Below are 18,518 nucleotides of genomic sequence, written 5' to 3'. Positions count from 1 at the left end.
CACACACTAAAGTCAACAGCTTGTATCTACATGTGCATCAAAATGCCTGGAATATTCAGACAAGATTAAAATCTGAATCTTGAAAATCACAATGCAAACTTTCACATTTTGTCTCATATACTGTATAAAAAAAAAAAAAAAAAAAAAAACACATTTACACACATACTACAGACATGATAAACCTCTGTGCTTTGGCAATTTTAAATTCTAGATGGACACGGATATTTATATCCCTATGAAAACCTTCAAAGCAAAAGGATTGAAATCACTGGGAACCTCCATCTAGCTGTCCCTCCCAATGTAGCTGTTGGATGTCATAGGCTTGGTTTGCACACATACTCAGAGCTTACTGCATATGTGTTTAGGAACCAGAGGAAAGAAGGGGAAAAATGCTTATAAAACTTCCTTTAATGCTCATAAACACCTAAATTCTGCCATTGAAAATAATGGATCAGTTTAAAACACTGCAGACTGCGTTTTCATTGCAGCCCATAAATACAATGCTAAAAAAAACACTCTTGGGCTCATTGGAATGAATAGAAACGTTTATAGGGTTTTAAAAGCATTTTAACTACATGCTACATACACACGCTAGTTCAGTATTTCTCATTCAGAGTTCCTCCAGAGCTTGTTAGAAGTTCCTTGAGCATTCTGCCCACTGAGCAGCAACCCAAGAGGCATTCTGCCCACTGAGCAGCAACCCAAGAGGCATTCTGCCCACTGAGCAGCAACCCAAGAGGCCACACTAAATATACTGTGGGTAATAATGGTAAGGGTTCCCTGAAGAACTGAAAGTTACTTCAATGGGTTCCCCCATGTTAAAAAGGTTAAAAGAGAACACTTCTCCAGATAATTGCTACCCAGGATGAACAATTATAATTGTGTTGGGTGAAAACTAACATGCGTACAGCGCTCTGCTAACTCCCACAGCTGCTGAGATTTCCTATGGAGGAGGACACAGCAAGGTGACCCCCCCCCCCTCCCTCTCCATAGAACTGAACAGTGCTGTGTGTACAGTGCTCCTACCTTCTACTGGCACCAGAAACTATTACAGGAGATCATTTCCAATGACAGTAATCTGGTGGAAAGATTTGGTGGCATTATTTCAGGGTATTTATATACAACAGGCATGGTTTAGAAGATATTTTGGGCTGAGGATCCATGCTGTAAAACACACTGGGTGATGGGGGCACTTTGTACAGATCAATATCCAATACCAGACAATATAGAGATGACAGGAGATCTCAACCAGCCATTGAATAATCAGTGATATATACAGGAGGTAAGGAGGTGTCCATACACAATGTCAGTAATGTCAGCTGTCATTGATCTGCACAGACCCCCACCCCCCAAGTCACACCCTGCCGTGGCAGCCCCCCTCTCCAGACACACTGCTACCAACCCTCCCCCTCCCCGGGCACAGCTCGGCTCCTGATTGGCCAGCCATAGGAAGCAGAAATATAAACAAACAGAAGACAGGCGGCTCCAGACAGAGTCGGTGCGATGCCAGGCGATGATCTGATGACAATTCAGCACTGGACAGCTCCCAGCCCAGGTGTGAAGGAGATCTGTGCCCGGTGCCAGCCATCGGTATAGGGAGCCTGCCAGGCTGTGCAATATGGTGGCATGCTAGGGTAGTGCCCAGATCACAGCTGGCACCGAGTACAGAGGGGTGATGGGGGGTCGGCTGAGCAGACAGAGCAGTCTGGAGGATGAACAGGACGACATGATGGATCTGGGGCCCCTGAGAGCCGAGCCTGCAGGCTCTAGAAGTGCCGACTTCGCACTGACATCTCTGATCCTGAACTCGGAGAGGATCCCCGGGGTGTTACGGAAGAATAAACCGGCGCCCCATGTCAGGAGGGCGGCATGGATACGGGACATTCAGGCTTTTCTCCGGGACCACAAACAGGAGCGGGCACTGCACATCCTCCGCCTGCTCCGCAAGGTATGGCACAGAACATTCGCTGTATATATTCACCCGGGGCAGGACCGACATACACTGTATAGTATATATATTCACCTGGGGCAGGACCGACATACACTGTATAGTATAACATACACTGTATAGTATATATATTCACCCGGGGCAGGACCGACATACACTGTATAGTATATATTCACCTGTTGCAGAGCCAACATACACTGTATAGTATATATTCACCCGTTGCAGAGCCAACATACACTGTATAGTATATATTCACACAGGGCAGGACCAACATACACTGTATAGCAAGCATTTACACGGGGCAGGACCAAAATACACTGTATAGCAAACAAACATTCACTCTTGGCAAGACCTTTTTCAATTTATGACAAACATTCACACTGGTAAAGACCCAACATTCACTGTATTATAAACATTCACACAGGCAGGATCATGTTCAGTGTATGATAAGCATTCACACCGAGCAAGACCATATACTGTATACAATGCATTTTAATAAAACATTCTCACAGGGCAGACCATGCTCAATATATGGTACATAAATATTCACATGGAGGAGGACCAAATATACAACATATAAAGGTAAATATTCACACAAGATAATACAATATCCAGTGTATAATAAAACATTCACGCTAGACAAACCAATATCCAATGAATAATATTAAACATTCACACAATTTTCAAGGTATGAGAACATGAGCACTAAAATAAAAAACAAATATCCAATGTATAATAATAAACATGCAGACCATACAAACATCCAATGTATAATAATAATAATCATAATTATTATACATTGGATGTTTGTATGGTCTGCGTGTTTATTATTATACATTGGATGTTGTTGTGCCAATGTTTATTATTATTATTATTATTATTAACATGGGCACAACAATATCCAATGTATAATAATAAACATGCAGACCATACAAACATCCAATGTATAATAATATTAATAATAGTAAAACATGGGCACAACAACATCCAATGTATAATAATAATAATAAACATGGGCACAACAAGATTCAATGTATAATAATAAACATGCAGACCATCCAAAGTATAATAATAAACATGTACACTAGACAATACATTATCCAACCCACTTTTGGGCTTGTAAAACATTACACATTGAATTCTCCGGATCCTTCCCCTTTCCCCCTGGTATAGGCATTGTGTTCATCTGTTGCTTTATTCACCTACAGTGATGTGAATGATGTGTGTAAGGCAATAGTCCACCATTCTGGAATTCTGGTTTCTGACTTCATGGACTATTTTAGAGACTTTGCTGGAACACAGACTCCATTCATTAAGGTGTGAAAACTGATAGCAACATTTTTTTTTACCAGGGGCTGAATTAAGTCCCTTCTAGTAGCAAGAAACTTGATGCCCCCTGTATGTAGTTTGGTGAGGACTCCATGACCTTGGTCCTGTGTGTGATGACCTCCTTTGTTACTGTCTCCGTAGGACCTGGGCCTGGAAGGAACATTCCTCAATGATATCCTATATAGACATGTCACCTTCCTCAACCTGGTGGACCCCATCTCCCATGAATTGCTGCTTAGCCTGGCCAGGGAGCTGCAGTGCCCTAGGAAGGTAAGAGTTAATACGTTTCATTCTGTCTGCACACAATAGACATCTGCTGGAAATTATGCCTATTGTATCCCAAATGCTGTAACCTGTTCATGGAATCATTGGATTATAGAGTTATTCCATTTAGAATGGTTTTGTGTATATTCTAAACATTTTCATACCAGTGCAGTTATCTCTAATAGTGGAAAGACAAATAAAATGGGTTTATATTTCTGTGACAGTCTGCTGTTTCTCAGCTTTTTCTGTGCTTAGAGGGAAATCTTCCAGAAACACAAAGACTGGTACTGAATATCAATGATAAGAACATGGAAGAGTTGGTGAGGGTGGAGACTGGGAGGGGAGTGACAGAGGAGGAGAGCAGCACCCCTACCAGAGCTGGTGGGGAATCAAACACTGATGAGGAAAGACAAATTACCGTATGTGAACGAGAAGGATTTACCGACATGTTGAATGCAACAAATGAATACATTGCTGCTATATATGGGATTAAAATGATCAAATAATTGAAGAACGTATTAACGAATAAGGGAGGGATGCAGTCCACTGTAAAATCATGTCTTTACTGACACCAATTATGTCTTCCCTTCTAATTAACCCTATGTGCTGCCCTTCCAGAGCTTCAAACCTAGGGAAATGTAGAGATATGTGTATTTATTTCCCTTTACAATCCCCATCACATGGGAGTTTAGAACTAATTTTCTCAACCAACAAAATACTTTTAAAATCAATATCCAATTAGAGTTACTAGAACTAAAGAGAATTGCTGTGCAAAACTTTAAACAAGTGCTAAACTGGATTACCTGGGACTAAGCGGTCTTCCCGATTTGGGACTTGCCCTGTAGTTCTTCTTTCTGCCAATGTAAAGGTGTGCACCTCCTCTGCTCCATTGGGAGGGGCAGTATGGTTGGCTAAAACCACAATGATAGCTTTTCTTTTCAATATTTGCATGGCTAGTACAAGGGAAAAGGTTGTGGTATGTTTTAAGTATGTGTAAAGAATTTGTAGTCATAAGGAGATTGAAACATCTGAATGACAGACTTTGTTAAACTAAACCATGTTCCATACTTGTGTTTAACATGGAATTCTGAACACTCACCTACTCCGTCTCAGGGCAGAGTATGCCATTTTCCTGGGGGATCTTATAGATCAGGCATGGGCAAACTACGGCCCGCTATATAGCCCAATAAGGATGTTTCTCAGGCCCTTTGGGTGGTCCGCAGCTCTGGCCAGTGCCACCCCGAGCAGGGTCAGGAGAAGGACCCCACTGAGGGGGGCGCACAGGCCAGAGTTCCAGAACACGTCCCCTGGACCCGAGACATGATGTGATGGGAGAGTGAGCGGGTTGTGTGCAGTGACACAGCCCGCCCACTTCCCCATCGCAAGCTCAGATCTCCAATGAGAGAGTGAGCGGGGTTATGCCATCATGACATCACCCTCGGTGGCATCATGATGGCATAACTCCCCCCACTATCCCATTATCTTTGCACCTTATACAGCTTTTCTGAGCCTCCTTTATGCAATAGTCCACACTGCTAAGCTTTCAGTGAAGGAAGAAAAGAAATGCACATGTTCATTACACCAGAAGTAGAACACACATAGATTGAAGTGTATTCGAGTATTAGTATTAGACCTGGGCTTTATGTCTGCCTTGCATGCAAGTGTTGTTCTGCTGCTGTAGCACTTTTATTCTCTGTCTCCCTGTCTTTTCATATACATTTCGGACTACATTAATGCCCCTTAAGAAAACTGTTTTATTACAATTGAAGTTTATCGCCTGATTTTCTGCGAACCTCACTTCAGCACCATCTAACCTCTGAAGAGGTGAGATCACAAATAGACCTCCACCTTCCCATTACTAAATCCCATCATCTTTACTTCATTTTAAGTGTACCCATCAAATCTAAATACATGGCTTAGTTATGCATAAATGCTACAATTTTGTTTTTCAAAAGTAATTCCCACCCATGGTATAGGCGAGACAGAATACAACAGCAATGTCTGCCCTACCCCCTTTATTTTTTATATAACTTTAAGGATGAAATGTCCACCCTTCAGGACACCACAGCGATATTCTCTTGTTAAACACGGTACTTTAAATGGATGCAAAACTTGAAATTTGTGCTCCCTGCAAGTTTACCTTACTGTTGCTTTGACACGGATGCCATCTGTTTCTGCTAAGCCTACTAAACCTAGTTGTTGGTTTCTAAGTTGTACATATGGTTGTTATCCTCGGTCAGATACTAAACACCTGAAGGTTTCAAGCTGTAATTTGCACGATCCAAATATCATGTTGAAAACATATATATTTCTGGTTTATATCAGTAAATAAAAACCAGACATTTTGATCCTGTGGGAGACATCTATCTAGGAGTAAAGTGCTTTCCCTGCACAAGGGTTGATTTGGCTGTACTTGTCATGCCACTTACTCCCAGTACTTCTTAGGAGTCTCAATCCTAATTAAGCACAATGTCAATTTTGCAATCCCTGATTTAAAAATTAAATCACATCAGTATGTAACATGTTCTTGCATAGCACAACCTTTGCTAAACCCTTGGCATTTAGTGTAGGGTGCTTTTAATATCTATGTAAGAAGATTTCTTACTAAGAGTCTCAGACTTGAAATGCAAATCCCCAAACTCTTTAAATGAGTATATTGCCAAATACTTCAATTCCACTGCAAATTAAACAACACTAATCCGAAGGTGTTAAGAGCAAATTATCTTTTATAAGGCATTATGTCTTTAAACAAACAAGGTAGAATCAACACTTGACTTCATCTCTAGAGAATCTAAATCCCCATCCACTATTTCCTGTATACAGAAGAATGATGGTACCTTGGTTACCACTTCTAGATACATGTCAGGCCAAGGCGATTATATTTGCCTATATACAACAGCCACAATCTCCTAATCCTGATGAGATGAAATCTATTTACATTGTAAGAATTTGACTTCTACAAATTAACTTCCCTCCTGGTTTTCAACATAGAACCACGCAGGAAGGTCTCTTATTTTTATTGCTCCATACCATCACCACAGAACCAGTTGCAATTCTGGCAATTAGAATACAGCAACATCCTTTATAGTCGGCCTTGCATACCTTGAAAAAAAGGACTTTGTAATGGTCATTTTATTACAGATGGTTCTTGTTGTTATTGCCAAACTGGGTCAATTCTTGGATGTTCTAATAACTAGATTAAATTGATCACCTTCTCCTGTGCCCTACAACAGTTCCCCCGCATCCCTGGAATACTTTCTAACCACTATTAACATTCTTTAAGTATCCACTTATATTTAACCATCTGATTTGTATAGGATGAACAACGACCAGCTAAGTAAACTTCATATTTGGTAATTATTTCCAAGACAAATTCAAATCTACTAAATTAACCCAAATACTGCATGGCCAGAATACATTTATAAATAACCGTGCTGGCAAATGCTCATTTCTAATATGTATGCCTTAAATTCTAGGTGACATTCAACTAAACAAAAAAATATATATATATAACCATACTCTACAGCAGTAGTGACCTATTCTCATATAGGGGTCCTCAAGTGTGGCCCCTGCCATCACTTAATGGCCTTACATATAAATATTAGCAATAATGCTACAAAAAATATTCACAGTAAGTAAATAAGTGTCAAAAATCAATATTTGACTAAAGAACCTGTAAATGTAAGCAAGTCATTCAAGTGTAACTACAAACCTGCATCAATGAGTGACTGCTGGTTGTGAATGAAGAGTTGTTCATTAAACTGAGAAATGCCTGTGTAAGAGGGTGAATGGGTCAGTGTGATGAACAGGTTGGTTCAGTGGATCTAGTTCCACTCACAGTTTTAAAGAATCAAACTACATCACATTCTCATCAAAGGTTTTATGTATAGTATTTCAACTTTCAAACCTTTAGACCCCTTTTAGATAAGAGCAATTGTTTTAAAGGTGTGCATTCTCATGCATGCTTTGCCTGTTAAACTCCAATGTAATATACTCACATCATTGAGGTAACATTGGGGTAATAGCTATATTGTTATTATGCACTATCAAAATAAAAGGGGAATATATTATATAGATAAATTAGTCAACGTATAGAGATTTTTTTTTACTGTCCTAATCCCTGCCGATTTACTTTCTCAGATGTATTCTGCTCTTACATTTTAGCACAGAAAATAAGGCAAAATCCAAAATTTTGAGCTGTCTCTGGAACAGGAATAAAGGGGCCAATGTTTGATAATGACACATGTTTCTGTGACAAATGTCTAGAAAGTTTTTTTCTTCGAAGTTTCTACAGGACGGGATGTGCCTACCATTGTCTCCTTAACAAAATAAAAACTCGACAAGGGGTTTTCCCTTTTTCTATTGTATTCAAAACATTATAAAAATACTCTCACCTAATCTTATTATTTCTTGAATTACATTGTTATGTTTTCTATGCTATGACTTCTGTGTAGTATTGATGTTTATAAACATAATTTCAATTTTACATAGGAACATGATTTAATGAAGTCCACAGACCGTATTTGCCGACAACTTCTTTACCACCTGACCCCACATTCCAAGTGGCACAGGCACAGTCTACCTCGGAGGAAAAGCATGGCATGGTAAGCTGTGAGAAAAAGTGGCAACATAGCAAAAAATAGTGAATATTTAAAAAAAATTCACATAAAACCTATTTTCTACTGTTATTGCACTTTCATTTACATTTGCACTCATTTGAATCATGGTACATTTGCTTTTCTGTAACCAAAGCAATACAATAAAGTCAGACTTTCTTAGAATATAGCGCCAACTTATTACGCAGCACTGTACATTAAATACACAATCTATTTTGTAATTTAATGTTATTAAATGCAACTGTATTTTTCAAAGTAAATCAGGCCTTACGTTAGGTTACTGTGTGATGGGAGCAAAACACAAATTTTCCATAAACCTCACTTATACCCACGGCAGGAGCAAGGGTCATGGGGCTTCCAGTGAATTCAGGATTCAAATTGAAACACCATCTCTAGGTATGGAAAACTTGAATATCAGTACTACTGCCATCATACAGCAATTTCATATGAACTCTGCAAAATTTACCTTTTAGTGCAAGGTCCTCTTTAAATTCTTGTTCATTGTATACACACAAATTACAACATTAGAGTAATTTTCTGCTCAGTATTCTTGTTCCTATTACAACACTGGTCCAGTTAGCCCATAGGAAATCATTGGCGTCATGTGTAGAACACAAAGGAAGTATGAAAAGTCTACAATAAAGTCAGCAAAACTCCCTTCAAATGTATAGCTATATAACATGTGGGGGATCTTTTCTTTCAGAAGAAGTTGTGTTACAATGTAAAAATTGCAGTTCTACAACTGCTTTTAGAGATATAGGGATATTATAGTCAGATTATGGGTAAGGAATGACAGACTTTATGTAAAAAATGCATCATTACATCATGCATTTATCATTAGCAAATATTCAATGTTACCATTTCTGCTAACCAAAAGTGGGTTTACAGATTTATTGCAAATAATTGTGTTTTATTGGGCTTTTTTAACATATATTAATTGTTTTTTTGTTTTTAGTCTAAAAAACAGCTTGCAGCAAAAGTCAAAAATAGAGACATTGGATCTCTCTGGTATCTCTTTGTCACCTAGAGATATGCAACGCGTAATACTGTATTTGCAGAGCCATGGAGACATCATAACGAGTGTGGACCTAAGTTTTACTGACCTCACAGACAACACTTTGGCACATGTCATGCCTGCTTTTGCAGTTTTGCCTAATCTTACGCACCTTGCACTCAATGGAAATCGGCTTACTTGCGCCACTCTAAAGGAACTCAGTGAAGCTATGAAAGACAGTACCAACTTTCCTTCATTGGCCTGGGTGGACCTGGGCAACAATGTGGACATCTGTTCCATGCCTCAGCCTCTGCTTTTAGGACTGAGACGTCGTCTGTGCCAACAGAACCTGCTTCCTACCATTCCTGAGGTACAGGACAATGACTTGTCAGAAGGAGGAGTGTCCAGGTCTTTCCCACTGCCTTGGGACAGGTGAAGTCCCATAATGTAGTTAGCAGAGAAATAGGGACTGACCACCCCTCCTCACACCAGTATTGATCCCATCTAACATAAGCAGAGATCGGATGTCACACTCACTGTGTCATAGGTAGTATGTTTTCAGCCAGGAAGGGAGGGGCACCAAATAAAGGTACCCCATAGCCCCCACTTATCTTCCCCCACTGGGTGAGGAGCCCAAAGGCAGGGCAACCCATCCCAGCACCGGCATCATCACTACGTGTTCAGTGGAAACCAAACAAAAGAAGCCAGTGATTGCAGCCAGCAGAGACAGAACTGCAATGTCAGGAAAACCGGACAGGGGGGTGGATGCCCAAGACCCAGAGGAGGGGGCATCTGATGGAAAGGCACAATTCTGATGAGGGAAAAAAAATATATACAGCATTTATACAGCAGTGAACAGAATTAAAATGCTCCACATCTCAGAGATAATGAACACTGTAAATCTGACAGAGACTGTGCAATAACTGTAAAGGTTTTAGGAACGGAGGAGAAAAAAAAAAAAAGAAAGAAAGTACTTTTTGCCTGAAACAGTAACGCACTTTAAGCTCTGCTAATTTCAGCTGTTCAAACAAGAGAATTTGACTTATAGGTTGAGTCATGTGTAAGGAGGATACGCAGAAAGTTGTTGAAGGATCCAAGTGCATTATACTGTTAATTCACCTGCTGACACCAATACTATCATTAAAAAATGCAACTACTCCTTTATATCACATTTGGAGGAAATTCCAATATAGCCACAGAAGCGTACTGTTATAGACATTAATATGATAAAGCCACGAGAAACAAAACCACCACTGAACTGTGCATTGCTCTCTTCCTTATTTCTAGAAGGAATTGGAAACATTCTGGATCTGTAACTTATGATAAAAATATTTCTGTGATCCCTAACTTGTTTATTAGTGATAAAATCATATTGAGTACAGGTGTTATATTGTCATAGTTAGCTGTCTGTCATATTAATCTATGGAACTGTTAGGAAAATACTTAACAAGCTTTGTACACTACATTTTTATGGTGGACCTTGTGTTATGATCACACTGAAAACATTTATACCTACATTCTAGAATTGCTTATGCCTCTGTCTTTTTCACCATTGCTTGCATGTTTTGGTAGCAGTGTATTCTGCAACGGCCATATTTACATAGCCTTAAATATGTTGGCATTGGTATCCATGTTTATCATCACTGGAAACTATCATAGTGATTATTTCTAGGACAGTACTAAAAATGAGTTCTCTACAGACAGCATTGCTGTGTTCCTCAGAGATAGGAAGGCGAGCAGTTAATAATGTCTGTCAGCAATCTGTCACAATGAAACAGTATACAGTGTGGGGGGACAACTATCACAAGATTTCCAATGGATATGATAAACAGTCATTAGGGGGTGACAAATCTACCGTTATGCTATTACCTTGCTTGAAGCAGTGTTTCTTGACCTTGGGGAACCTTGAAATAATCAAGTCCCTTCTAAAATTATATCCAAAACCGTATTTTAGCGTGGTGGTCAGTGGGAAGAATGATAGCCAAAAAGATCATTGGTGTCAATGAACATTGAGCTCCAGATTTTTCAAGGAACCCCTAACAATCTGGTTCCCTAAACCAAAATTACGAAATAACTACACCCAGGACTTTTACCATATGTCCGAGATGACGTGATAAACTTCACCCATCTCCAGAGCCAGCGATTTACTCATAGAAAATACTGTAGTTGTGTCAGACAGTATTTTTATAAATTAAAGGACAACAATGGCAGAATCCATATTTCATTGGTGCAGGTTTCTTTTCAATGTTTCAAACAATGTCATATGATCCACCAATAGACAAATATATTGGAAGATTTATAGGTGTAATAAAAATAATTAGGCAATATTTTATCACAATGATCCAATACGGTGTGACAGAAATGAGTGAGAGATCCTGTGATCCTCAAACAAAGCTGGAAATATGTATACAGCCATGTGCCAGATATCAGAAATAAACTAGGTAACAGTGTTTTATTTGGAAGTCTATCGAAACCCGGAGCCTTTCTTTTCTAGGCTATGTTCACTCACTGGATAATTGTTGCTTGAGAAGAATAATTGTGAAAATATGTATATAATGCTGTTCTCCAATGTTATTCACTGATCTGTTTCGGCGGATCAATAAATGACCAAGCTAGGACGACTAATTATGAAGGAGGACACAGCGGGTGCCACTCTCTAATCCACTCCCTTTCCTCTCATCATAGAACCGAGCAGCCCTCCACATCAGTGCTCATTGACAGTCATCTGAAACTATCAGGAAAAATCACTTCCACTGACAGAAATGCAACATGTGTACAAAGCCTTAGTTTTAGCCTATTTTATAGGCACAAACTGAATATGGATAAGTTCTTCCTATTTATTTATGTTAAGTAAAGTATCCATGCCTGTAAAAGAGTTTTTCATTTAAATCGGTTCTATTTTCAGGATACTCCTATTCCTATGCACTGAAATAGTTCAGAAGCAAAATGGGCAGAACATGCATATAAACACTTTGAAGTAGATCACTACAGAAACATAAAGTTATATATTTGTCAGGATACTTGATATTCACTTGTTATGTGTTTATTACATAAAATATGATAATTTATTCCTACAGCAGTCTTGCCATAGGATGTATATAATTAACCTGTAAAACCCTCCCTTGTGCGTACATGCAAAATCCCTGAGACTGCTGCTGGATGCCACCATCATCTTGGATATGATGGAGAGAACAATACAATTGTTATCATTAGTCCTAAACCAATCATTGCCCTGTCATAGGGCTGAGTGCAGGTGACCTGGCTGTGATTTAACAAAGGTCACCAACCTGAAGCTGTGTGGCATTTGGTAAAGCAATTCCTTGATCAGTTTTTAAAAGGTACATTTAGTGTTTTCCAGGCCTTTATTTTAAATTGTTAAAAATATTTTTGTTTTTACTGATTCCTAAATCCGCTATACATGTATGATGATATATGATCCCCTAAAAGCCATATTTCTTTCATGAGATAAAATAACACATCACACTGCAATTATAGTAGGCAACTTGTATGCATTCCAATATGCCAAAACTTAAAAAAAAAAATCACTTTGAGGCTGTAAAAGCCGATGGCTGCTTGTTGATGTCTATAAAAATTATTAAGTGCTTGTTGATGTCTATGGAAATAGTTGAGTGCTATGAGAAATGCTATACAGTCATTGTTGAGCTTCTGAAAATGCTAGATACCTGACTGTTATGTTGATCTATTGACTTTAACTGTAAGGGTAACTTTTTTCATTTACTTTAAAGCTGAACGCAAACTGTACCTTTGGACTTTTTACAGTTTATATGACAGTTGCATACTCTGATTTCACTATTCGGAATGCACTTCTCATTATAAGAGTGCACCTTCCACCAGCCATAATCTGCCTGCATCGCACCAGGAAACACATTGATGACATTACTGGGTGTACAATCATATTTCAAACGAAAATTAAAAGCTTTTTGTCATTCTAGTAAGTTAGGTTTCATCTTGAGGGGTATATTTATATTCATGAATATGTGTAAAAAAAACACAATACAATACTACAATTGTCTGCATACTTTCCTGATCCCTGAAATTAGTATTAATGTCAGCTTTTTTTAAGTGTGGTAATTAAACTTGAACTCATGATCTAGTTATATGGTTCACCATTTCATCTGTCTTTTATATATCTTGTAAAATTTCAATAAAATATATTTAAAAAACTAAAAGGATTCATTTTTCTGAGTCATGTTCGATCCTAAAACTGATGAAGACACACACACACACCTCTAATAAAGCTAAAATTTGCAGTTCATATCTAATCTTTCTTATAAACACTGTGCCCACTCACTCACATTGGAGTTTCTATATCAGATTCCAAGTGAAAAAAAATGCTCAATTAGAGCTCAACTTCAGCCCCCAAGATGGATACACAATAGACCTCTATCAGATTATAATGGGTCACCTATACAATTGTGGACACAAATAGAAACAAAACTAGACTAGTTAAGACTAATCCATCCCTATTCAACAAAAATAAGTTTTTATTTGTGGTCTATTTTAAAGTGAAATAGACAGAATGGTAACTCCAGTTGTGACAAAACACGACAACTAAAGCTCAAAAAATTGAATGCTCTATTGGCAGTGCTCTGTGTTCCTGTACAAGGCTTGCAGTAGCACTTTGCCTGCCTGGTGTTTATTATCCATTATCTGTGGGTCAAACATTAATCCCCTGCAGAAAAAAAAAATCAGACTCTACAAAGGACTTTTGTTGGTTCAGAACCAACATTCATTTTCCAGGGCAGTGAGCAGGCTATGATGAGAGTGAAGTCTGTACAATAAGATGATTACTAGACACTACACACCATGACCACCCTATTCATAAAATCGGGGCCCAGTATGTGTTCAGGGAGTTCTCTTTTGCTAAGAGAAGCCTCTTACGTGACTTTTTCATCTCTCTTGCAATCTCCTTTATTTGTGATGTGATGTGCCAGCTTCAGTACGTTATTCCAATCTGTTTCCCTGTTGCACATTGACCCTTGTTTCAGGTCTGGTAAAACAATAGTCATCGTGACTAAGTGAAGAGAAGTCTTTCTGTTGGAGCCATGAAAAGAGTTCAAATTCTTCCCCAGTCTATCCAAAACCAAGAATTATTTTGGATATATATTTTACTTGGAATCAGATTGTGATCAGACAGGTAAGTTTGTTTTATTGCTGAAGAGACCTTACCCGCCCCTTGTGCAATAGGGAACTTGCCTGCTCACATCCCCCCCCCCCCATTTTTAAGTTTAGTTCTATTTTAGGATATTTTGTCTAAGTGCGAATGGCAGACATTCAAAAAATACAACATGATATAAAGATAATGTCAGAAGGTTTCTATTCTCCTTCAGCACCTTGGACAGAGTCATTTTCAGCTTTCAAATAGGTAGGAGACTGGTCATCCTTTAAGGGGTCTTCACAGTCTGACATTCCTACTCTGACTGGTAGAAAATGTAAATTCCATCACACACCTTACTTCTAAAACTGCACTACATTAGAACAATTTTAACATGTGGACAGTTTTTTTTCAAATCTACCTCCATTTTCAGATAAATTATATTGTCTGTAAGTACAAGGAGATGAACAAGAGTACATCCTATCATTGTTGCTCTGCAATATTCCAGTTTTACCACCTCCCTGCAAACCTGAAAGGTGATCTTTGAAAAAAAATTTCAGCCTAATAATATGTAAAGTAAGCTTTTTGTACTTAAATGTATTGGCAACTATTTTGTTTCCTTGCTGTGTTAATGTGCACTTCAAACCCTTAAACTCTACACAGGACCAGGCAAGTCATACTGGAACTGTAAGTAGAAGGGGATCTGTAGTTTAGCAGGAGAGAACTCAGTAGGTTAGCATATCACTTGTTTTCTGGCAGGAACCCCACGAATTTTTGTGTACTTGCATTTTGTAAAAAGTAAATATAGGGAATGTAAAATTAGTGTTGTGATGGACCCGAATATATTGTCATCTCATAGATTAAGAAGTAGGTTAATAAAACTATAAATGTGACTCTTCCTAAACATTTACTGGTGGTAAATAATAACTATAACTCAAATGTACATATCAAAATGCTTTTCTAGCAGTGACATGAACTGTGTGCCCAGATCCTGTAATAAACAGTAGTATGATATTTTTCACATTTGTATACATTTTTCGGTTCCCTATCTTTTGCATTCATTTCACATATAGCAAAACTGGCTACAGTATTTTCTTTTTATTCCTTTTATTTTTCAAAATGAAAAATATATCCATTGTTTTTTATCCATGTCAGTGCAAGCAGGTAAATCTCATTGTGCAATACACAACCTGACAATTTCCGCTGCTTCAGAAGGACTACACTATAAATTTTTTAAGCATCATGCAGGCATAGCATTTATTTATTGAATTAGGATTCTGATCCAGAGATGACTCATGTAAATCCTGGCGCCTGTGCTGTTCACAAATGCTGCAACCTCTCACCTTGTGACTTGTTGTAATTGATACAATATTGCAGTCCAATCACATAAAGAGAAGAGGCAGAAGAAATGTTTCTTCCTCCTGCTTGCAGCTGGAAGAGGGCCCAACTCAAAGGCTGCCCATTCATAAGGGTACAACTTTTTATATAAATAGTTACGTTTCCCTGTGTCATGACATGCCACGAATAATGAAAGGTTTATTTTGGCTCAAGGAAAACCAAATTCCTGAACTCCACTTACATATAAAAATGGCAAAACACTCATAATAAAAATGTTGTCTTGTAATTCTCTACAGTTTAGCAATTTCAACCGAATTAAACTGAAAATGTTTTTTTTTTTAAAAACTTGTGATAGATAATAGTAAATATGTTAATCTAAAGAACCACCCTTGTCAGTATGTTAACCCTTCTTTGCTCAGCGAAATCATTTTTTATTTATTTTTGTGGGATGAACTTACAATAAATATTTGAAAAAGTCCCCTCAAAATATATATTGTCTATAAAGCAGCTGACCCATAGTATTACAATAATTTTGTACATCATACAATACTCACACATACACAATATTTATCTTCCAAGATTCTCAGATAGAATCTGGCATTCAGCAAACACTTTGTGATAGGAAATTTAATCACTGCTATTTAAACCACATAGGCCTGGAAGAATCTTCACCGTATGTTTTCTGGATGTCAGACTCACAAGTTACAAAACATTTGTTTCTATGGCCAAGTATCTTTGTGTTGTATGGGGTGCTAGTCCATGTGTCAATCATGAGAAAGCAATTGTGAGGGAAGGCACAGAAAGACATCCACAAATTACCAGCAAGGCACAGATAACTACTCATTCCAGGTGTAATGCAGGAAATTTAATAACTTGCATATTAGGAGCCTTCCCAGACTCAGTAAAAAATTATCACATTAAGCATCTCTGGCCTTCTTTAATTTTTCATTTCTTTGAAGTTTATGTACACATTTCATTCCCTACTGCCTTAGGTCCCCACTCCTAGTCTAATAATAATAATAATAACCCGTCTCCAATACAGGAAGATATCAACTTTATAAACTCCTTGGATCCACACAGCTGCTTCCTACACACATGCATTGTAATCTCCGAGGGAGTTTTCACTCCATGCGGAATAAGTGTCACCATACTAACAGTGCAGTAACACTATAGAGAAGAACTCCAGTCCTGAGGATAGAAGAGGTGATTATATCCATAAATAGAACAAATTCATTTTAATTCTGATGCTGAGAGGATTTGTGAGCATTTTTAGCATATCCGAATAAGAAAACATTAGGTCTTCATTGAAAGGCTCACACACATACAATTTTCGGCACTGGAAGTAATCTTTTGTGATGGTTTCCAGCGACAGATGAATGAACAAGTGCTGTACACAAAGTACCTGTTCTGTTCTATGGAGAAGGGAGGACAAGCAAGGGGCATCCCGCTGCGCTCCTTCCTTGACTCGTATAGCGGTCATTCCCCATTGGTCGTCAAGCGATCAATGTACCCATGTCAAATTCTGCATGAGCTTTGAGCACGACCGTCCTTCTTGGGTGATAATCATGCATACAAAAAAAAAAAAAAAAATACATAGCAGTGCCTATGGATTAAAGTAATATACTTAACATATAAGAAGAGGTCAAACATCACGTCATTACCAGATTTGCAGTCTGTTGTGGAAAACTTTAAACTAAAAAAAAGTAAGAAATGTGTAAGATGAGTAAGGGCTGCTGTGTGGCTCCCCTTTTAATCCTTGCATTGATCATTGCCAGCATCATGTCCTTATGGCTATAATTGCAAGTCACTTTATTTTCTGTTTGGCTCTGAATCTGGGCTTATGAAAATGATGGTCAGCTGCTCACTTTATCTGAGCATTGTCTCTGGGGTCATACAATGTGCACCAGTAAACAAGAAATATGATTCAGATGGCAGTATAGTTTCTGGCTACCACAGAGATTTTAGTGAACTTTGAATAACACTTTAATCATCCAACTTGTAAGGCGTTTAATTGCGACATACATGTGACATTTTCTATCAACACCCTAATTCCCAAAACTCTGAAAAATGTTTATAGAAGGTGGCAAATACACATATGCCTGTGTTCCTTTTGTAAGCAAGACCTTATACCACACGATTTATCTAAACAGCATTTAGATCAGAATTTCTCAACCATGGTTCCTCCAGAGGTTGCTAGGTGTTCCTAGGCAATGAGCAGTTTGTGTCTCAGTGTAACAGATACCAAAGATCTTTTTAGCTATCCATCAGGATGACATTTTTCCCACTGGTTAGCAATGTATGAGGCACTCTTCCCACTGACCATCATGATAATGTACTGTGTGTTGTGGATATAGTAATTATAGAAGGAGTTCCCTGAAAGTTCTTCCAAGGGGTTCCTAATGTTATATCGATGTTAGATCAATCACAATTATGGGGCATTAAGCACAACCATATAAATAAGCATAATTACCTTCTCCAGAATAAGAGACAGATTCTTCCAATCACTAAAAAAAATGAAACCCTGTACTTCTTGCCTGACAATATCATTGACAAGCACTACAGGCAGTTTTTGGCCTAAATTTAGCTCAATCTATTTTACAAGGCTAACTCTACAATTTGCTGTATATGAATGTTGCCAATTCCTCCACCCCAATTTCTCCCCATGCAAGGATAATAAAAATGTAGTAAAGCTTTCCATAACATGGATATAAATATTCTGTGCAGGTGTATTTTTTCTTGCACTAAGGCACAAGGAGGTTGCCCAGGTATTCTGATAAAAGGTTACACATCTTGAAGAAACTTTGCTTAGTTAGCAGCTCCTGGATTTGCATCCAACTGATAGTTTGCATGATAAATGCACCCCAACCATATCAAGCTTCATCTCAATCACAAGTTAGAGAAGTGATCATGTAC

The 18,518-nt window shown here is 38.2% G+C and overlaps 2 protein-coding genes across 3 annotated transcripts in view; one reads left to right on the top strand and one right to left on the bottom strand.

Annotated features, from left to right (window-relative positions):
* Positions 1-18,518, bottom strand: part of GGT1 (gamma-glutamyltransferase 1) — a 70,882-nt gene that overhangs the window by 50,896 nt on the left and 1,468 nt on the right. The window lies entirely within an intron of this gene.
* Positions 1,470-13,335, top strand: LRRC75B (leucine rich repeat containing 75B). The gene is made up of 4 exons (XM_072415573.1): positions 1,470-1,948; positions 3,419-3,547; positions 8,033-8,145; positions 9,113-13,335. Exons 1-4 carry the CDS (start codon positions 1,676-1,678, stop codon positions 9,585-9,587), a joined length of 990 nt encoding a protein of 329 aa, XP_072271674.1. The 5' UTR covers positions 1,470-1,675; the 3' UTR covers positions 9,588-13,335.

The sequence above is a fragment of the Pyxicephalus adspersus genome, chromosome 6 (genome assembly GCF_032062135.1).
Source record: "Pyxicephalus adspersus chromosome 6, UCB_Pads_2.0, whole genome shotgun sequence".
Taxonomy (NCBI): Eukaryota; Metazoa; Chordata; class Amphibia; order Anura; family Pyxicephalidae; genus Pyxicephalus; species Pyxicephalus adspersus.
Note: the sequence above shows the minus strand (reverse complement) of the source record. Positions and strands in the feature narration are given on the sequence as shown.

Excerpts from the sequence above, each read along its gene's own strand:
- LRRC75B (XM_072415573.1), top strand. The coding sequence starts at position 1,676 with ATGGGGGGTCGGCTGAGCAGACAGAGCAGTCTGGAGGATGAACAGGAC. Across the intron at positions 3,548-8,032 it reads AGCTGCAGTGCCCTAGGAAG|GAACATGATTTAATGAAGTC; the intron begins GTAAGAGTTAAT and ends AATTTTACATAG. Across the intron at positions 8,146-9,112 it reads CGGAGGAAAAGCATGGCATG|TCTAAAAAACAGCTTGCAGC; the intron begins GTAAGCTGTGAG and ends TTTTGTTTTTAG.